Source organism: Ambystoma mexicanum, chromosome 6p (genome assembly GCF_040938575.1).
Source record: "Ambystoma mexicanum isolate Mex_15411 chromosome 6p, UKY_AmexF1_1, whole genome shotgun sequence".
NCBI lineage: Eukaryota > Metazoa > Chordata > Amphibia > Caudata > Ambystomatidae > Ambystoma > Ambystoma mexicanum.
In genome coordinates, this window is record NC_090935.1 from 539,916,450 (window position 1) to 539,939,669 (window position 23,220).

The 23,220-nt window shown below is 43.1% G+C and overlaps 1 protein-coding gene across 1 annotated transcript in view; it reads left to right on the top strand.

The window, feature by feature from the left end:
* The window catches only part of RGS7BP (regulator of G protein signaling 7 binding protein), a 567,198-nt gene that overhangs the window by 475,704 nt on the left and 68,274 nt on the right, over positions 1–23,220 (top strand). Inside the window, exon 4 of the mRNA XM_069627344.1 lies at positions 6,473–6,620. Coding sequence (XP_069483445.1) covers positions 6,473–6,620 — 148 coding nt within the window. The remainder of the gene's footprint in view (positions 1–6,472; positions 6,621–23,220) is intronic.

Consider the following 23,220-nt stretch of genomic DNA (forward strand, 5'->3'; position numbering starts at 1 on the left):
CTCTGTAAGGCCTCTTCACCCCAGTAGGGCCTTCAAAATGGTCCTTACTGCTCTTTGTCATAAACCTTTGAAGCCTACGGCATCATCACACATTAAGTTAATCTCCTGGAAGCTAGCTTTTCTAATAGTGATTATGACTACCAGATGTGTAAGCAAGTTTCACGCCTTCTCAACTGAAGACAAAGTTGTACTCTTAACTCATCTTTCTCTTTTACCGAAGGTGGTGTCAGAGTTCTCTATCGAGTCCTTTTTCTGCCTGCTTTCCTTTCCAATCGGACCGCCAAGGGGTGGAGGGGAGAGGGTTCTGCACTCACTGGATATAAGAAGGGCCTTAACATTTTATTTGTCCAGAACCAAGGATTTTAGGAAATGAACAAGGTTTCCCCAACATCTAAAGCAACTATCACCAGATTGGCAGTGTCTTGTATCCTTGAAGCCTATGCTATACAGAAGCTGCCCCAGCCCAATGGCCTGCATGCGCATTTGGTCAGTGCCAACACAGCTTCTGTGACTTTTCAGAGACACGTACCTTGGAATCTTGATGTGAAGGCAAAGAAACAGAACTTTTTGGAAGAAAGAATAGCAAACACCCCTGTCAAGTCTAGATATGCCAGTTGCATAAGGTAGGCTAAAGCCTCACTTGGGCACTTAATGGTGGTGATATAGGTGGGAGAGTCTCTGCAGGTCCATCATTCCTACTCCTGAGAGTGACAGGTGGATGATGAATGGATGAATGGTGATGAGGAAACATCCCTCACGGAACAAAAAAGTCAGATGGTTGGAAAATCCCTCCTTGGTTTGGTGCAAAGTAAGCACATTGATTTCTGAGGTTACTGGAGATGTTGAGGTCGGCCAAAAGAATCTGGATACACAGGAGCAGAGATCTCAAAGCAGGACAACAAGGAATTGGGAAAAACGCAGCATCAATGACCAAGCATTGTGAAGCAGGAGCAAGTGCCACAGGACCAAACCTGGAGAAGTGCTCAGAATGAAGAAATCAGCATGGGAAGGGAAACAGAAGTCAGCAGGAGGCTGGAAAATAGACCATGAGGGCTCTAGTTGCAGTGGAGTGCAAGACATGGGGGCAGAAGAACATAAAACACCAGTGCACAGAAGGCAGTTAAGATGCAGAATCGAACAGGACAAGGTGAATTTCATCCTGTGTATCAGTGCACATAGGTGCCTGACACACCTGTGCCATGATCTTGGGTGGGGTTGCATTCCCTGGTTTCAGCAGCTACCAATTCCACACAGGTGATTAAGAGACCCATAACAAAGCCAAAGCCCTCTATAGCTCTGCCATGAAATCTTGGGACAATCTCACATTCACAGAGGTCTGACTACCTTTCCAGCATTAACTTCTGTGATACACAACAACTCACACTTCTTCCCACCCTATATGAAGCAAAATGTTCAGTTATGGGAGAGAGGTGGGTGGATGTAAATGTGTCTCACACATGTTTTAGAAGAGAGCTAAATAAGTTGTTTGTTTATTTTGGACTTACCTTGCATGAAGAGGAGTAAATGCACTACTTCCAAGGGAAGCATTGGTTCATTCATTGATAATTGAATATAAGAGCCACTGGGGATTTCATACGGTTTGAGAATGTGATGTTGATGGTATATGGTGCAAAAGGCTTAATTTCAAGCTTTAAAAACTTTTTAACTTTATGACCTTTTAAAAGCCCAATGGACATGTTAGGGGTTTGAATATGGTTTCACAGATGGTCTTTATAACACACCAACTCCCAGAAACTGTTCAAGAGTTTTCATTAAGTTTCTTGATATGGGTTCTAAGGGAAGACCCTCTCTCTCTCTTGTCTAGAGAAAGCAAGACCCTCTCTAATCCAGGTGTCCCTATTTCCCAGGTTAGTAGCTACTGCTTGTTTACTCCTACTGTCTAGTTTCTGCCTTGCTATTTGTGAGGGAATCAAGCCTCATGTATCTAACCTATTGCTGTCATTGGTCAATGGTGACAGCTGGTTTTATTTGTGTCCCTTTAGTCAGGGCGTTACCTTTTGATAGCTAAAGGGTACACATTGATTTCTCAGAGGATGTTAGTGATGTGGTATCAGACAGTGGTGTCTTTCTGAACATAGCAGACCTAAATAGTACATACATAGGAGTCTGGAACATAATAGCTTGTGTGGAAGTGGCATATATATACCATAAAATTATAATTTCAGTTATTATTATTGTTATTATTAGGATAATTACTGAGCAGGGACCTAGCTTTATGAAGCAATGGAGCACTTTACAATTATAGGGGGAAGAACATGATGAGGTAAGCAGCGAAACAAGGGCAAGGGGAGCTAGCAACGGGGGAGTGGAAGGGAGGGAAATTTAGCATCTAGAGAGCTTCTAGAACCCTGGGGAGGAAACAGTGGGGAACAGATCACCCAGTCTCAGGTAGGGTGGGGAGTGGAGGGTGTGTGGTCCTATGTGTTAGGGAGGATCCATTCTTTGAAGAGTAAGGTCTTGAGCTCCTTACTGAGCTGTAAATGCAGTGGGGTCAATTTGATGTTGACAGGGAGGAGGTTTCAGATGCTTGGGGTGTAGATGGAGAAAGCCTTGCACTGGCAGAGGTAAAGTCTGCACATGTCCTTACTTATAGTGGATTGCAGGCCTCCAGATGTGCTGTGTTTCTCAGTGAGGTAGTTTGGGGACTTCAGGTTGATAGTAGTGTGACCTAGTAGATGATACCACAGGATTCAAAGATGATATGGGCTTGCAGACGAAGCCAGTGAAATTCATTGAGGGTGGCATCATGTGGTTGAATTTGCAGTGTACTTTGATGAGTAGTGCTGCAGCATGTAAGTCACATCTATGGGGTGCTAGAATTGTCGCCGGAAAACCTTCCAAAAGGGCATTGCCACCATCCTAGTGGGAGAGGACCAAGGCCTGGGCAGCAGATCTCAAGTTGTTTTCTGGGATGAAGGGCTTGATTTTACACAGTAGAGAAAGTTGGTAGCAAGCGTTTGTGTCTTCCTTGCTATGTGCTGTTTGTCGATGTCAAACGCAAGAGACTTGGTTCAGGTGACCAGCTGGGGTATGAAGCCCTTGAGGTTAATAGCAGAGAGTTGTTAATGTCAGCAGTAGGCATTCAGTCTTGGAAGGGTTTAGCTTTACGTAAGCACTTGATATCCAGAACTCGATTAATGTGAAGCAGGCCTTGGACCTGTGGATGTCTTTGATGGGGATATCTTGAGGAAGAGCTGTGTACCATCTGTGTGTTGGTGGAGGAGGTAGAGCGGAGTGTCATCTGCATATTGGTGGATGTGAATGTTGTGTGGAGTCAGAAGGATTATGAGTAGTTCCATATAAAACTTGAAGATCAAGGGAGAGATAATGGATCCTTGCAGACTCCACAGGTTTTGGGTAGATATGGTGATCTGTAGGAATCCATTTGGACACATTGGTGGCAGTTAGCAAGTTAGAATTTGAACCAGCTGTGGATGGTCTTGCTGATTCACAAGTGGCGATGTGAATGTTTTTTGGGTTGGGGAGGGTTCCAAGTGGTTCCATGTAAAGATTGAAGATCACAGGGGCAGGATGAATCATTGCGGGACTCCACAGGTGATGGGTGCAGTTGGTGATCTGAACTAAACCATATGTACAAACTAGTGGTGATTAGCAAGATAGGATTTGAACTAGCTGAGGATGAACTTGCTGATCACCATGCAGCGATGTATATTGTCGTTGAGTGTTTTGTCATCTACTGTGACAAATGATGCTGAGAGGTCAAGGTGAACCAGGAGGTAAAGATGGCAATTATTGAGGATTGTAAGGGCTTCATCGATCAACTTGATCGTAGCTGTTTCAATGCTGTATATGGGTCTGAAGACAAATTGGTAGGACTAAAGGCTATTGGCTTTCATGTTTCAGAGGAAATGCATGGCTACTGCTTTCTCAAGGTATTTACCTAGGAAGGAAAGATGGGTGATGGAAGTTGCTGAGGACGTCAGGGTCCAAAGATGGTTTCTTGAGCAGCAGGAGGATGTGTCTGCTCTAGAGGGTCAGGGGAAGAGTGCCTCTAGTTAGGAAGCTGTTGATGATTGTCAGGTAAGAGAGGAGTGCTTCAGGTGGAAGGGTCTTCATTACAAAGGTAGAGAGGATGTTGCCCACATACGATGTAGCCTTGATGGATACAGGGTGGCAGCGAGGTCTTCCATAGTGAGTGTCTTAATAGTTGTCCAGATAGTTGTGGTTTTGCAAGATGGAATGTGTAGTGTGCTATCAATTGTGGCATTGCTGTCTATGCGTTGGTGGATCATGCTGATCTTGTTGATGAGGAAAGAGTTGATGGCAGTGAATCTTTCAATGGAGAGGAGTATGGTGGGTAAGACAGAGGGTTGATGCAGTGCTTGATGGCTTTGTTGAGGGCTCTCTTTTCATTGTTGGCCTTGGCTATGGTGATTTGGTACAAGTTGGCCTTGGCAGTTTTGATCAGTCTGCATGTAGCACGCAATCCCTTGAATAGGGCGAGGTTGGATGTGCTGCAGGGTTTTCACCAAGTCTTTTCTTGTGTTCTGGTCTTTTTTGTTGAGGTTGACTTCTTGATTGTACCAGGGTGCGGAAGGTTTAGGCTTGACGGTGCACAGTTTCACTGCGGCATGGCATTTGACGTTGGTTGTGAGGGTGGTGTTAAGTTCTTGGAGAAGCGAGTTGTATTCTTGTTTCGTCAGAGGTAGATCAGCCCATTTGAGGTGCAGTTTGGTGAGGTCTTACATGAGAGCCTCCACAAGGAAGTTCTTCAATGATCTTAAGGCTTGTTTGTTGGGTTTCCAATGGGTTTTCTTGACTGTTGCGGTATGACTAATGTCAAAGGGGATTGCCAGATGGTCTGGCCAGTCGAGCACAATTGTAGAGCTGGAATGGAGGGTGTGCAGGGCGGTGATGATGAGATTGAAGATATTACCTTTCCTGTGAGTTGGTCTTTCGTGTGCTGCATGAGGTTGAGTGTTCAGTAGACAGTGAAGATTTTCCTTCATTGATTTGTTTGCTGATTTGGCAGGGAAGTTGACGTCTCAGAGGAAGATGGTGTTAGCATGCGTGAGAGACATGGTTATGACCAGATCTGTGAAGTCTCTGATGAACGAGGTGTTGGACTTGTGTGGTCTGCAGATGAGGTGAAAAGTGACTGTGTCCATTGGGGAGAGTGGGAAGTGGCAAGAAATATTTTCAAAAGAGCCAATGGTGGCGATGTCCAGGTAGGTGCATGGCCATGATGCCTTGTGATTGATGGCAAGGCCTGTGCCGATCTTGTCTGGATTGGCTTGTTGTAGAATTCTGTAGCCATTGAGGATGAGGACATCTAGGTCTCAATAACGAAGATGGCATCCAAGTCATGTGTGATGATGAGGCCGGCGGTGTCTGTTGCATGATTGACTGCTGAACGGACATTGGTGAGCATCAGTTTTCATGCAGCGGTCAATGATGGAGTGCTTATGGGGTCTACGGTGATGTGGGTGAGGTTGCTGATATGCAGTGTCTATGATGTTGCTGGTGAGAGACTTGGTTGGCGATGAGCGATGATGGTAGGGCTGAACTGTTGGGAGGGAGCTTACCCGATGAGGAGCAAGTGTTCTGGTCCTTGGTCCTTTTGGTCAAATAGGAATTGCCCTTTTCTTCATCTGCTCTTAATTTCGGATGCCTGGGAAAGAGTTGCCGTGAGTCTTAGAGTTAAGAAAGGGGCAGAGCTAAGTAACAATGTTAGGCAATTACTAGGGGTGCGGATGCTATTTAAGAGCTATGTACAGAAGCACCGTCAGGGTTGTACTTGCCTCGTTAGGCACAGTGCCTTAGGCACATTGAATATCTGAAGGAGTAAGGTGATTAAGGCTGAGCTTTATGATCTCTTTGTGGTGGGTGAGGCTGCTGGCTAACTTATTTACGTTTAGTATGGAGGGTCTTACGATTACAAACAGCTGCAATGGATATTGAAAAGGAAATTTAATGGGGGTACTGGATAGAGAAGGGGTATTTTGTAGCAGATGATTGCTTTAACTATTGAAAGTAAAGTTTTGTTGTATCCCCATAATAATTTTCCAAAGTAGTTAAAGAAAATGTAATTAAAATCTAAATCTCTAACTTTGACACAATAAAAGTAGAGTGATCCAAAACTGTTTAATGGGATGGAGTTGATTGAAGCAAAAGGCCACATACAAAGGATAGAAATTCAATGCCATATCTACTGCTAGAGCAAAATCAGCATTTAAAGTAGCCATGTTTCTGCTTAATAAAGAAAATATCATTAAAATGTCTTGTACGTTGCATTCGTTTTTTGGGTCCTCTGTATGAAAAATCTTCAGAAATGTCTTATCTCTAGAAGAAGACAATCTCTAACAAATAACAGTAAGTTGTGTTACAGTACAGTTCATTTGTGCATTTCACTAAATTGAATTCTAATACTGAAAGCAGATGTTATGCAATGCAACCTAAATATGTTGCTTTTCTTTTATATACTTTTAAGGGAAAGAAATGTGTTTGGTCCCCAAGATTATAGACTATAAAATGGAAGAGAGTTCTGAAGTTCCAATTTTAGAAGATACATCATCATCACCACCAGAATCTCAGCAGAACTCATGGCAGGTTGACGCGGACATTGAAAACACTGAAAGGTATGTTCTCCCTATATACTCAAGGGTACAACTTTAGTTGCTTGGACATTAAGGTAAGAACTTAAAGCACCAAAACCTCTGAAATTCAGCTAAAGCCACCTTACCTTTGTGCCCCCTGTTGCGCAGCCCTTGAGCACAATGATGACATCACAGATCACATCACTGATGACATCACTAATTAAATTACAACAGTAAGTGGCATTAAAGGTGGGCAAATATATTTTAATACATTAATGGGTACTAATCATGGCATTCAGTCATGGACACTGGCCACATTCTTCACCCATGTGCACTGTATATTTTAAAACACTAACAGGCCTCGAACCTGAGACTTTGGCCTTCACCAGTGGCTACAGCTTTCAGCTGTGTCCACTGTACATTATATACACTGATCAGCCACTAGCCATGGGCTTTAGCACAATACACGCCAGTGGCCACAGCCTTTGCCTGTGCCCACTATATCTAAATGGGCCACTAGCCATGGCCTTTGAGCATGAGCAGTGTGTACATCTTTTGGCCATGTCCACTGTATATTTTAAAATACTAGCATGCCATAAGCGATGGACTTCGGACCTGCCCACTGTGCATTATACAACACTAACCAGCTCCTATCTATGGCCTTCCGTTATGCCCGCTGTATTTTATATACACTAACCAGCCACCAGCCATGGTCTTCAACACAATACTAGCCAGTGGCCATGGCCTTTTGCCATGCTGACTGTATATTCTAACATATAATTGGCAATAGCTATGACCTTTAGCTGTGGCCACTGACTAAAGCTTTGAATGTTGCCCACTGTATATTTTAACCATACAAAACTGCAAACATCCGTGGATATATGCAACACCCTCCACTCATTAATAGTAAAATTCATGCGTAGGGACGCCACATAATCCCTTCCAAAGGACAACCCTACTTAAAGGGTATACATTCTAAACAAAAAACAGCATATATGGAAATTCATTTGTTTTATTCATTAATCAAACATAGTCATGGAAAACATTTACAAAAAAATTCGCATAAAAACACATTAATACCACATCTATAAAAAGATTTTTTTTCAAATATAAACAAATCAATAATTCATAAAACACATATCTCACACCAACAGACAGCTCACATCTCACATACTCTTTCATCCCCATTCATACAAAACACCACTCGTACCTGTGCAAAGATTGCAATTTTGATGATTCTGTTCTGTAATCAGAACACCTAATTTAATTGGGTTTATGCCTTATTCAATCAAAAGGAGTCTGTTTGGCAATGTTTTTGAAAACCAAAGACAGGGTAAATGTTACAAAGTGGTTGCTCTTAAACATACATCAATCTACCACATTTTTTCTGTATGAACCCAAGTTATAGCCAACTCTGGGAGGAGTAGGCTCTATGGTAGTGTCGACTCGAGTTTCGGGCACTGAGACGGCTTCGACAAATTCCATCCCATACACCTCATCAGGACATATACAATACAAAAACATACAATTCTCCTTATGAGAAATCAAGTTGGTGTGAATTAAACAATGTCCATTGTTCAGTGTATAAATTCTTCAATTTTTCAGGATATCAAATTTCTGTGAAAGATGTTTCCATGAGGGCCACCAGATTGTCTTGTGCTGACTTCCACTGTACAATCTTAATGAGGTTTTATCCAAGCCACACCAGGTGGAAAATTCCTTCTTGATGCTGATGCTATTTTTCTCTTGCAGTTGTATCACTTGTCACCCATGCAAGTCTTCTTCAAAACGAAAGAGATTAATATAAGCCGAATAGTTCTAAGCGATATAGCCATCAAGGCGAGGGTCCCCGAGTGTTCGGCCAATTTTGTATATAAAAGGGTGTTTCTGTTTCACACTGTTAGTATCATCAAACATCAATAGATTAGCCGGCATTCCCGATCCGCCGTACACGGTCTGCGTTCATCTGGATCCGCTGTCCCTAAAAACAGTGACGGGCCACTAGGCATGGCTTTGGTATTTTGTAACAATAATTGACCACTAGCTATGGTGTTTGGTGATGGCCAGTGACCACAGCCTTCGTCATGCAAAAGTCCATGGCCTAAATTGTTATTAAGAAAAAAAATCAAAGTTTTTACAAGCTAATTTATTAATCAGGGATGTCGCACTAGGGATAGTATTACTGGCACGCCCTAATCGACATCCCTTTTTGAGTTTTGAAAACAACAACTGTAATACTCTCCAGCTTCCACTAGATGTCGACCTATGCAAGCATGTGAATCTAAGCAGATATAAGCATCAGAAATACGATTACGGTGAATAATGTATTCCATATACAATGTAATTAGTGTTGTCACTAGTGATGCAATTTGTAATATTATCAGTGTTGTCCTACATGTAATTAGTGATGTCATCAAAACATGTAATCTGTCATATAATCATTGTGGTTATAGGCTGTGCAACAGGGTGTGCAAAGTGAAGGTGGCTTTAGCTGAATTTCAGGGGTTTTGTTGTGTTAAGTTCTCACGTTAATGTCCATGCAACCAAAGTTTTTCCTTGAATTTCAAGTTGTTTTTACAATGTATTCCTTGAATTTCAAGGATTTTGTTATTCCATAGACTTGCCCACTGTATATTTTAGAACACTACCAGACAACTACCCATGGCCTTTGGGCATGGCCACTCTATATTTTAAAACACTTGCAACCCATCACTCAAAGAAGTTCATCAATCCCAAACTGATTTTGACCCGTTTTAACAGTGGTATTGTTATGTTTAAAAGATTACAGACTTTGAGAACTCACAATGTTTTTGGTCAATGCACAGTGAGATTAAATGATCTGCCGAGGATCACACACTTTGATTTAGCAGCGAGCTACAAGCCCCTAATTTTATGGCTGCTCTCTTGGTGACTGTAGTGATACTTTGCACAACCCAACTAGTCGCATTTAAACAGCACGGAAAAGGGGAAAAAAATGACCAGCAGCAAGAATAACATATGGTCAGGTACTTTTGCCCCATAGCGAAAATCAAAAGCTGGCACCCATGGATATATGCACAGTAAGTGAACATATATTTTAAAGTGAAATATACAAATGTAGTTCAATTGACCTTCTCCTTAAAAGAAAGTGCATAAGACAAATTAGCATTGGAAAATAACCTGCGAGAGGAAATCTTCCAATAAATATGCTGGAAAAGTATAAAAGGTGCTCACCTTTAAAACCCAGCAATCTGTCATGAAATAGTCCCAGGAAAACCAAATCCCAATACAAAATAAAATGTGCTTGTGGTCTTGTGGGTAAGCGTCCGCACTGGGAGCATGACAACCTGAGTAAAATCCTGGCTGCCAAACAGCCACAATCAGGGGAAAATAACTGTACCAGTGTTCAGGAATACAAGCTCTCTCAGCACATCATGGGCAAAAACTCATGATTTACTTGCTCTCTCATCATTTCCCCTCCTCACCCAGATGTCTGGCTTTCAACAATACTCTGCTTTATAAAGATAACTTGAAAAGTACACATACCATAGTGTCACTCAAACATTTATATCTGTGTAGAACTATGTTAGGCAGAAAGTGTCCAGTTGTGGCCTTATTCCACTCACCTTGACTTTGAGACTAGAAATCCCAGAATGCAATTCAGCAAAAGGCAAAGAAATTGTCTCTGAGTGCAAAACTTTCAAGGACTGACAGTGGCACAGTTTAAAAAAAAATAATGTGGATGCTGTGTGTTATGAGGTATTTAAAACTAAGAAAACACACAGCATTCGGGCCGTGGTCTATTTCCCATCCATGCCGTAACGGGGACCGACCCTGCTTAGTTTCAAAGTGAGGAAGCATCCAGCTCCCTTAGGCCATGTTGCTCTAAGTGGTCTGTAAGGTGGAATAATTCATTAGGCAACATGGCCTTATGGGCCTTACCCTTTCCTCACTTTGAAGCTAAGCAGGGTTGGTATGTTATTGACTTTGGAGACTACAAATACCAGAATGCAAATCAGCAAAAACCACAAAAATGGTCTCTGAGTGCAAAACGCTCAAGGACTGACAGTAGTGCGGTTTTATCAAAAAAATAATTCAGATGCTCATTTGGTCGCCCATCCATGCAGTAACCGGGAATGACCCTGCTTAGCTTCAAAACAGAACTGACCCTACTTAGCTTCAAAGCAAGGAAAGGGCCAGCCCATTTCTCTAAGTGATCTTGTAACTTTGGCTCATTTGTCAGGCAACATGGCTTGAGGGGTTGGCCCCTTCCTCACTTTGAAGCTAGGTAGGGTCTGTCCTGGTTACTGCATGGATGGGAGACCTGGATGTCTATCCTGTCTCTAGAAATGCTCTTCTGCCATGGCCAATGATTGTTCACCCCCAGTGTCACTATAGCTGTACAAATATCTTTAAAAAAAAAATAGCTGTGAATATCGAAAAAAATTGCCAAAAAAAGAAATTGATTACTGCCCCCAAGGACCTCACCAAGTACCTCTTCATCTGTGCCAGCTCCTCCAACCCCCAGATGGCCTCCTCACCTCTCCCTTTCCCCCCCAACACACACTGTTTCTGTAATGCAGTTTATTTTTAGATTTCAGCTATCCGAGGCTACAGAAAGCTTTGTGTTGCAAACTCAGTGCCTAGATCCCCCTCCAACTACCACATTTCACTTGGTGTCCTCTAGTACCCCTCTCCCTAGCCTGATGGCGTTTGCATATTTTTTGACCTGCAAAGCTTTTTTCCTGTTTCATTTTCCCATATCCTCAGCTATATACTCAGCTATCTCTCACATCATGAGAAAAACAAGATGGCGGCTGTTTATGTTCTAAAAACCCCAGGTCCTGGTAATTTACCCAAGATATAGCTATCAATTTTTCTGAAGGGGCACCCCCTTCTCTGTCAAATATTTAAATAACTACGGCACAGAATAACCCCAAACCACAAACAGAATACTTCTAATCGCTTCATGCCCAGATTGTTTTGGACCTGGATCAAATCCATCCAGCAGTTTGGGCTGTGTGCTTTGGCAAAAGTTGACCTTGTTTGTCTATGGGAACAGAATGGGAAGTCGTCCATAACCTTGGAAAAAAAATAGTTTTTGTCTTCTTAATAAAATTTTTGTTTTTTAATGGACCTTTACGAAACTTTGCAGTCTGGGCAGTGTGGGGTCTGGGCGGGGGAGGTGCTAATCTCTAATCACTTTCGAACTTTTGACCAAATCCATTACTCGAATCAAAAGTTATTAACAATAGAATTTTAAGGGGTTTCTGTGGGAGTCCGACTCACCTTAACTATCCTATAATATATATAATATATATTTCGAATAGATTGTGTCCTCCAACGTATTCCACATCTTTGACATGTAATGGCCACAGCTGTGCACTTCGGAAACTTTTTTTCGGCAGAAGGCATCCTGCGTCGATGATGTCGGGTCGATGTCCCTCGAAGGCCTCCATCGAGGGTGACGTCAGCGGATGTTATAAATAGGACGCACAGCGCCGGTAGCCTCAGTTTCGTTTTTTCCCACAAACGTGTTTGTTCAAGAACTCGGCGCGCCTCGTGTGTTTCATCGTAGAGATGTCTTCTTCTTTGACCCCTCCGACTCTGCGGTCTGGCTTCAAGACTTGCCTGGGACTGCAAGTCTAAAATGTCGATCACCGACTCGCATCGCATTTCTTTGTGGTGCTTGGGCGAGAGGCATGACACTAACGACTGTTCAAAATGTCAGTCGCTGACTGCCAAGGCCTTGCAGCAGCGTAAGGGGAAGCTTCAGGTAGGCAGGGGTTCTAAGTCCATTAAGTCACCGAAATCGAAATCCAAAGGGGTATCCACTGATGGCTCGAGGGGTGACTCTCTGCGTCGGGCGGAGGCCCGTGGTTCTCGGTCCCAGAGTGGTTCCCGCCATTCTTGTTCCTCATCACGGCATTCTCGAAGTGCTGTCACTGGTCGCCTTCCCCGTCCTTCTCGGAGGATGGAGCCACGAGGAAAGTGGCATGTTGGTGATTTTTCAATCGCAGAGCACGTTCCGGACGCGCCTTCTAATGAAAACGGCAGGAAACGGTCTTGTACCACGGCTCGCATGCCTTCGGACTTGGGTCCACGACGCGACTCGCTAAGGGCTCGAAGCGTGCATCGACTCGTACGTCAAGGCTTTGCCTTCTTATCAGCCATCGGCACCGTCAGCACTATTGTCGACGCCGAAGCCTTTGGCGCTCTCGATGCCGATGCTGTCGACGCCTTCGTCTCCCAGGATCTTCTGTGGTGGGCCAACGAAGGGAGCCTGATGAAGGGGGAGCCGTTTTGGCAACCATGGCCGGAGGTGACTGTAGTGACGGATGCTTCCCTCACAGGATGGGGCGCTCATGCCAACGCCTTGACCGCCAGTGGTCGTTTGTCTCCATCGGAGTCCAAACTCCACATCAACCTGCTATAACTGAGGTCCGTCAGGCTAGCCCTGAAGGCTTTTCTGCCGTCTGTGCGGGGGAAGAGTGTCCTGATCATGATAGACAACACAGTGGCCATGCATTACCTCAACAGAAAAGGGGGTGGTACGGTCACTCCTGTTCTGCAGAGAGGCAATGCAGCTCTGGTTCTGGGCCATGGAATTTCGATCTCGGCAGTTCATCTGACCGGATACAAAAATGCAGCGGCGGATGCTCTGAGCAGGCAGAGCACAGTCTCTCACGAGTGGGAGTTGGCTCAGGAAGTCTTTCATAAGATCTTCACCCATTGGGGAACCCCGCAAGTGGATCTCTCCACCACCAGTGCCAACCGGAAGTGTGAGAGATTCTGCTCAAGGGAATTTCCTCCGATAGGAGTCTTAGGAGACGCGTTCATAGTGGATTGGTCTTTCCCACTGCTGTACATGCTTCCTCCAGTCCCCGTCATTCCGGAGGTTACGGAGGTTCGGGTCCCACATGATCCTCATTGCTCCAGATTGGACCAGGAGAGCATGGTACCTGGACCTTCTTGAAATGTCCATCTGCCCTCCATGAGAGGGGGGTCTGGTTCTCCATCCAGAGGTCAGGACTCTCAACCTTCACGCTTGGTATCTGAAAGATTGAGATATAAGGATTGGGACCCCCCAGATGATGTGATAGAGGTGTTGCTTTCGGCCAGAAGGCCAGCAACAAAATCCCTGTATCGTTGCCGTAGGTTTTGTGACTGGTGCAGAGGACAAAATGTTGATCCTTTTCAGTGTTCCATTCCTATGGTTTTGTCTTTCTTCCTTTCTTTGGCCCACAGGGGCCTTCTTGTAGGTACCATTAAAGGTTACATGTCGGCACTGTCTATATTTAAGCTCTTGTCTGAAGAATGCTCTTACTTTAAGATTCCTTTGATTTCTCAATTTCTTAAAGGACTGACTAATGTATTCCCACCGTCCCCTTTCCAGGTGCCGGTTTGGGTTTTGAACTTGGTTTTGAATTTTCTCATGGGTGCTCCGGTTGAACCTTTGCACTCTTGTCCTTTGCGATTGTTGTCCTTCAAGACAGTGCTCTTTTTTGCGGTTAATTCCGCTCACAGAGTGAATGAATTGCAGGCACTTTCATCTAAGCCGCCCTTTACTGTGTTCCACAAGGACACGATTGTACTACAGGTACGGCCTTCCTTTCTACCTAAGGTAGTGTCTGAATTTCATTTGAGTCAGAAAGTGGTTCTTCCTTCTTTCTATCCTCCTCCTCATCCTGGTAAGGAAGAGGAGCGACTCCATAGGTTGGATCCTAGGAGAGCTCTGAGCTTTTATATTTCTAGGATGTCCAGGGTCAGAGGGGACAATCAACTCTTTGTGGGATATGCTGGACACCAATTGGGCCAGGCTGTTACCAAACAGACCTTGTCCAGGTGGATTATTCTCGCCATTACTGAGTGTTACCGAATGGTGGGTAAGGACCCTACCGAAGGGTTGTGAGCTCATTCCACTAGGGGCGTGGCTACTTCCACCGCCTTCCAACTGGGAGTTCCTATTAGGAATATTTGCGAAGCAGCCACATGGGCTTCTATCCACACTTTTGTTAAACATTACTCCCTGGATACGATCCATGGCCCAGATATGGCCTTTGGTAAGGCGGTTCTTTATTCTGCCATCTGATTGGGTACTCAGTTCTTTTCCCTCCTCCATTTTTCTGGTACTGCTTTGGGAGTCTGTCAAAAATGTGGAATACATTGAAGGACACAATCCATTCGAAGAACAAGTTACTTACCAACTGGTAACATTCTTTCGACTGGATGTTCCTCCAATGTATTCCACATCGCCCTCCTGACCTGCCCCTCTGGAGAATTTCCTATGCGATTGCAGCTTACGTTTCCGCAAGGCTATGTGCAGTCCAGCAGGCATTGAATTGGTGTCATACATTCTGGGGGAAAAAAACAGAAATTGAACAAAACAAAAAAAAACAGAACAAAAGGTTTGAATGCAAAAGGTTTGAATTTTTCTTATTATGTATTTTTTTTGGGTTTCCGTATAGGTAAAAAAAAGTGTTTTTTACCACAAAAACGGGAGTTGGGCGGGGGACCCCCCCAAAAAAAAAAAAATACCAAATAAATTTTGAACCTTTTGTTTTCGGTCCTTTTGATTCGAACCTATTGTATTATGAACCTTTTGATTCGAACCTTTAACATATAACCACTACGGGTGCGTGCGTCCTATTTATAACATCCGGTGATGTCGCCCTCGATGGGGGCCTTTGAGGGACATCGGCTGACGTCATCGACGCAGGACGCACTCTGGCGAAAAAGTTTCCGAAGTGCACAGCTGTAGACATTACATGTCAAAGATGTCAAAAGAACGTTACCAGTTGGTAAGTAACTTGTTCAACTGTATATATTCACTGAAAAATACGTTGTTAAAGGGAAGTTATGGTTGAGTTGCACTAATAAAAACCTATGAAATTCACTGAAATAACTTTGTGAAAGGTATGTAATGGTTAAGCTGCACATATAAAAGACGATGAAATTCAGTGACATATGACATCACATATCTGAGCCACTTTTTTTTGTTTACTGACATGATTAGGCAGCTTTTTTGTTTTTGCTGATAATAAGAATTTGAGAAATGTAGAAGGTGCTATGTATCTACACATTAACCTTTTTATATGTTCTCAAAGTACTTTTCTTAGAGTTTAATCTGAGCTAATAGTGCACATATAGGGGGCAATAAGCACACCTGAAACACACAATTAATTTGTGTACATGATGATTAACTCTAATGTTATTGTCATTTTTTGGTTCTGTTGTTTCTTTCTAACTTACTTTAGTTTCCTTGTATGTGCCTCTAATTTGTATGCATTGTGTGTTTCTATATGTATTTATTCTACTAACACAAGTGTGTGGTAAGTTTTCAATTGTTACCTATTTATTCCATGTTCAACATTACTCAAAACTCTGATAAGGTAGCGTTTATTATTTTACTATCCAAAATTACCAGATTAGAAATACTTATATGGTACATACTGCAGCGATTGCCAATGTTTGTGTATGATTAAGTACCTGTATTAACAACAACACTTCAGTATAATGTTTTGTTTAGATGAGTACATTCTTGAATACATTAAGTAGTTCAGGATAGGTCTCCCGATCACCCCGAACATCTTGTTAAAAACATTAAAAACATAACCCCTTCTATGGACTTTCATCAAAATAAATGGTATAAGTGATGTCATCAGTGATGTCATCAATGACATCTGTGATGTCATCAGTGATGTCCTGGGTGTTAGTCGTGCAAGTTATGGTTGCTTAGCTTACCATAACTGGTGAATTTCTGAGGTTTGTTGGTTTGTTGGTTTTACTTGTAACCATAGCATCCCATTAACAAAGGTTGTTCACTCAATTTCAGAGGTTTTTGTTAGTGCAACTTAACCATAATGTTCTTTTAACAAAGTATTTTCAGTGAATTGCATGGGTTTTTTAACAGCGCATGCTAATTTCCTACAACTTACTAATATCATACTTACCCCAATATAGCAACATTTGTGTCCACTTTACAAAGTTTCACTTCTATACACATTTTGCAACTTTTCCCACTGTTTTTGCATTCGTCGACATCCACGAACGTCAGATGTCATCGCAGGCTTTTGGACAGCATCACATGACCTCGTGCGTGGCATGATGACATGTCTGTGAACGCATCTGCACTTTGCAATCAGGTCCGTGCTTCGCGAACAGTTTGTAACTGCATTTTCTACTGATCTAGGAACGTTCAAGCTAAAATGTACCCTTGCACAGCTCCTACACCTATTCATATTCATTATCCATTAACAATCTAGCACAGAGCACACACTTGGAAGAATATTAGCAAAACTTCTATTTATCTTTAAAATCCCATCGGCTATTGCCATTCTCCCTCCCCAAGTGCCACCACCACCACCAGCTGGAGGACCTATACAACAAAAAAAGCACAGCACTTCCAAAGACAATGAAGAGGACCAAGAAGATGAGGTAGAGGAAGTGCCTACCTCTAGGACCCAGAGAGAATCATGGGCGTGGCAGCTCTTTACCACTGATGGAAATGTACCAAAAGCTAAAGCTACAAAAGTGAAATGTACCAACGTGGACTACCTGGACAGTACTCCTACAGGACCACCTCCATGCGCCACCACCAAATCCAACCACTGCAATGCTCTCAGAAAGGTTGTTCCTTTCTTACCAAGTAGTAGGCTGTCTTCTTCCACCTCATCTTCCTCAACCAATACTGTAACCACATAGCCTACTTCTGTGGGACACAAAATCCCACCAGCTACATTACAAGCAATAAAAGAAGCTGTTCGTCCATATCTTTCGAAAACAACAGTAGTCTGTATATACTGCAACACACCACTCTGCAGGTGGGAGCAATTTCGAACTCCTTTTAAAGCTGTAATCAAGGAGCATGAAAAACACTGCCCCCTACCTTAGATGTAACACACGCGCAACATCTTCCCTGTCCACCTGCCTTTCCAAATTAGTGCTTGGTGTCTCTTCCCTCATTTCCCCCTGTAATTTACTTTCTGATCGCTCCTGCAAAAAGAAAAAAGAAATACAAAAACAACAAAAAAAAAGTTTCTTTTTAGAACCACCTTTCACAGTTAAAAAATAGAACAAAAAATTATAATTTTATAGACTCCATCCACTTTACATTTCTCATTAAAATAAATAAACTCAATAAGATTTTCCAACATTCCCATTAGCATTTTGTAGTATGCTAATGGGAATAATGTGGCATTTATCCCCGTTTCACCGGCTGGAATGGGGGCGAAGCATGGGCAGATAATGAGGGCTCTGAACCGTAATCCCCCGTTCCAGCCCCTGCAACGGGGGGATGAAGGCCATTACCTCCCTGAGGTTGCCACCGGGGTGCTAAAACAAAAAGGATTTTCCTTCCTACAGCGGGAAGCTTGCAGCGTCCCGCTGTAGGAAGGAAATTCCTTTTCCAAGATGGCCACCATGGAAATGGAAGGCGGGGCACGTACGTAGCCCCTCTTCCCTTTCCATGGTGGCCTGCGGGAGGCAAACAGAAGGAGCGAATCTGGCGATGGCACCTGCTGCTACCCAAATAAGGTAAGTAGGTGAAGTGGGGGGTGAAAAAAAATGAAAAATGGGACAGAGAGTGGGTAGTAAGATGGTAGCAGAGAGCCGGCTATTAGACGGCCTGGAATGCAGGTTTATGCCGGCGGTTCAAGACTGCGTTCATAGCCACCTGATTGGCTACCTCGCCCACCCAGAGTGCTAATGTACAATTGTATATTAGAGAACAATATAAAATGACAGAAACAATTTTCTGTCCCAAATACTTTTCGCTAGCATACAATAAGGACCATAATCGATGGACCTTTATAACTATACACGGTGTCCACAGTCCCTTTTCCACACCATGGATCATTAAAAGACCTGGATGGCAAGTGCATACCATCGCACAGGGCAGTGCTTCTACCATTTTAAATTTTATATTTGTAACAGTCACACGTCTATCCAACAATCACTTCCAAAAACTGGACGTAGAACCCTATGACCATATTAAGCTTCCACACACCAACTGCCACTTAACACTCTTTTACAAATCTTTTGCATCTGCGTTCCCCTTGCTTATACCAAGAAATTGTACACAATGCTACTATAAATGCACATGTGCATTGTGCAGGGAGAGGAGTGCATACATGGAAGGGGCAGTACAGATGGGCAAGTGCTTATGAGAACCCAGAAGGGAAATGCCAAGGTGGGACGCCACAGGGTAACAATTGGAGCAGAGGTATCCCAAGGGTCAGCTGCATCTTAACCATAACATCCCTTTAACAAAGTTCTTTCTGTCAATTTAATAGGTTTTTATATGTGGAAATGTTTCACAGTGTTACATCACTGTATACACAGTATTAATAATTCTTATTTTCATATATGTAAAAGAACTATAAACCTTTAAAAACATATTTTTTGCAACACATACTTATGTCTGTCGTTAGCAGCACATGCTGGGGATGGAAATTATCATTCAATTGCCCCCGGCATAAGGCTCCACCATGACCCCAGCCAAACCAAACCACCCCTATTATTCACTGCACCTATCCTGCATCCTACCTCAGTGTCCACTATACCCTAATAATGTAACCAAAGGTCGGTACTCATGGCTTGCAGTCATGCCCACTCTCCAAATCCATGGGGCATAGGCTTCGGTGATGCAGCACTCCGCAATAAGCAAATCAGAGTACACATTTACATTTGCCGAGGGGCAAGCCCACTATCCAGACATCAAATGTAAATCACTAGTTTTTCACCTTACATTCTTACACTTTCAAAAAAAATAAAACACAAGCTTTCATGTCTTTGTTAATGCTCATCATGCAGGTTTGTTGTAATCTAGTCCACCACTTCAAGCTGTAACCGCAAGCAAAATATTTTTTCCCATTCAAACCTACCGCTTCGCCCATGCTGCATGCCCCAATAGGCAAATTACAGTACACATTTCTCCTTGCGGACGGCCAGGCCCATTGCTCAGACATCAATGTTATATCACTGTGTTGTGTACTTATATTTTACACTTTAAAAAAAAAGAAACACGGGACATATTTGCAAAACCATGCTTTGGAGTTCTTGCTGACCCTCCTCCTGTATATTTGCTGCAATCCCATCCAGCACTTCAACCTGTATCCAATTTTTTCCCCCTTTCAAACCTATCCCTATTTCGAAAAACTTTATCACATAGCCGGTGCCTGGTGGCCATGCCCATTTTAACCCCATTCCTGATCCCTTGTGGTGATGGCCAGTAGCCAGATTGTCCCAGTAATGGTCTTATGCCATAACCCAGGCAATCTGGCCACTGCCCATGGCCACAGGCTATACCTCAGTCAGCAAAGGTATATTACTTTTTTTGTACTTACATTATGACACTTTAAAAAAAATAAAACTCAGACACATTTCCAAAACCATACTTTCAGGTCCTTGCCAATGCTCCAGCCCCGAGTTTGCTGCAAATCCACCCATGTTTTAGTTTTAAAAAGTGTCAAAATGTATGTACATACAACAGTCATATAACTTAGCCCCCACTTGACAAAATCCATTCAGATCTTGCACAAAAATTCAAGGTGGGTCTATAATCTTTCTAAAAACTTTTGTCCACATTCGTCAAACGGCAACAAATTACCCCCTCATGACAAAATCCCACCAAACTTTCAAAAAACATTTATGTCTAGATCAAAAATCTTTTTTCAAACCATTGTGCAGATTCATCAAATGGCACCACATTTATAAGCCTTTACAATATTTTGCCCCCCCTCTAATTTTGTTCCTTCTTGACAAAACAGCACCACACTTTGCAAAGCCAATCACAATCAGGTCTACAATAAAATTCCCAAATGTCATGCCGTTTCATTGAGTGGCGCCAAAGTTGTAAGCCATCCAAAAACTGGTTTTCACCAACCCTGTAATGCAGAAATAGGCATAGATGTCATCGAACATCTCAGATGTTCGCAAACATCACAGAACTGCCCCGGCAACCAGACTGTTCGTGGACATTGGAGAAGGAAAATCACAATTTTGTGGGCCTTTTTAAGGACATATCCCATCCCATCCTCATCACCCCTACCTCCCCAGTGATTGTTTGATTAGTTTGACAAGTGCTATATTGGCCCTCATTACAAGTCAGGCGGTGGACCATGGTGCTATCAGCACCATGGTCCATGCCGGATTCCGCCATGGTGGATGGCGGAATTACCGCCCCATTCCAAGGTGAGTGGGGCGGTAATTCCCCATTCACCTTTTGCCCTTCCCCATTCCCATTTTTGCCCCATAGGGCATAATGGGGATGGGGAAGGCGCTAATTACGCACCGTAAATTACGGTGCCGTAATTAGCACTTAGGTCGCTTAGCGCCTTGGACTTTAACGCCTGCAAAAAGCTGGCGTTAAAGTGTGAATCAGGCGTTAAGGGTTAACCGCGCCGACGGCGCCATTAAACCCTTAACGCCTGACTTGTAATGAGGGCCATTGTGTTTTTTAATATGTTTGTTCCAGGTTGTTTGCGGGCACCAGCCCTTGTCCACGAATCCAGCATGGCAGGCTTTTCCACAAATATCACGCACCTCGCGCTTTTCACCATCCAGTGAGTGGGCACGTCTGATGTCTGTGGACATCATGCCGCCCTCTGGACCAATCAGAAGGCCGTCTATGGACCGGACTGAACCCAGATATCACACATTGTATTTACCTACTGTTTGGCCATTTAAAATAAAAACTACTGGATGGATTTACACCAAATATACAAAAAGCATGCTTTCGGGACCAAGCCGTTGCTCCTGCTGCAAATTTAGTGAAAATCCATCCAGCGGTTTGGGCTGTAGGCGTGAGCACATTTTTTTTTTCCATTGCATCTTTGGGAAAAACTACACATTTTGGGAGTCCCTTATAGCCCCCCTGCACGAAACCACACCAAGCTTTTCAGAATCAATTGTGACGGGGCCATATACTTTTTAGGCACATTTTCGTGAAGATTCATCCAAGGGAGGCAAAGTTATAAGTTGCCCAAAAGGCGCTCTTGCTATTGGTTGAGCAACTTAACCATAACTACAGGGCCACGACCGCAACAAAAGTTTATGGCCCAGTCAGATTGATTCTACGAAGTATGGTGATGTTTCATTAAGGCGGGGGCAAAGTTATAGCGGGGACCCAAAATGTGTGGTTTTCCCACAGAGGCTATCGAAAATATTTTTTGCTCACTCCTACAGTCCAAAACACTGTACGGATTTTCACCAAATTTGCAGCAGCAGTGGTGGCTTGGTCCCGAAATTGTGCTTTTGTAAATTTGGTCTAAATCTGTGCAGTAGTTTCTTTTTTAGAACAACCAGAAATTAGGCAAAAAGAATATTGTGATATCTGGGTTCCGTCCGCGACTCACTTCCCTCGTCGGTCCATGGACGAGCCTCCAACTGGCTCATGCGACTGCGTGAGGTCTGCGGACATTGGACACACCCGCTGATTGGATGGTGAAGAGCATGATGTGCGTTATGTTTCTGGAAACGCCTGCCATGTTGCATCCACGGACAGCCACCGGTGTCCTTTGACAGAGCGCCGGGGGAAAAGGGCTGGAAACACATTTGGGGTTATTTGGTGGTGGAAAGAGAGGCTTGGAAGGGTGGGGGAGTGGGAAAAGGATGATATGGGGCTATTTTGTAGTTAGAAAAAGGTTGGGTAGTTGTTGTAGCTGTCCGTGGACACCGCAGTTGTTCACGGACAGCACCGTGGACGGACATCTTGCAAAAGACATTTGAGGTTATTTGATGGCTTAAATAGGGCATAGAAATGGTAGGGAAGCAGAATGAAGTTAATGGGGAGCTGTTTTTATAGGTAAGAAAGGGTTTGGAAAAAGCTGCCGGTCAATATAATTGTCCGCAGACATCATTTCAATTGCAGGGGATCAGGGTAAGTTTTATTAGTTGACGGTGTATGGTACGTACTTGCTATTTAATTAATTGTATTGTGGTGGTTGAAGCCAGTGGCCATATTCTGGGGGCATGGCTGCAGGCCATGGCCCCAAGAATAAGTGCACTGTGCACAATCACCATAGTAGTGATATGTGTATAGTAATTATAGGTAATGTAGTGGGAGTACAAAGTGTTTGTATTCCGGAGGAATGATGCAATTCAACTGGATATGGTACATATGATTGTAGTACAACTGAGGATTGTGCTCATAAAATATGTATTTGATTATAATTACTGTTGTTACTTAGTTTTGTAGCATTATGAAGCTGGAATCTCTAGTTTATTTTCTGTGGAAAAAAAAGTACAATTTATTAAGCAGGATAGTTTAAAGGCTGTCGTTTTATACAATTTTTTTTAGACCGTCATAAACAGTACTTTCTAAGTACTATGTTTGGTACAACATTAGTGTAAGACACACTGTTGTTGTTTTGACATTAAATCATCATTGCGTCATTGGGAGAAAAAAATCCTACTGGATAAAAAAAAACAATTACAGTTATGTGAGTTTAAGGGTGATGGTATGTTTGTTTGAAGTATGTTGTGATTAAGGCAATGCTTAAAGTAGTTAGATACCTGTTGGCGTATTCTAACTACATTAGAGGTTAGAAGATGTTTTGTCGTATAAGAAATGAGATGGCGAAGTTTGAAGTGTTTTGGAATGAAGGTTGTTTTACAAGTAGTTAGATACATGTTGGTTTATTCTAACTATTAATGTGCTATA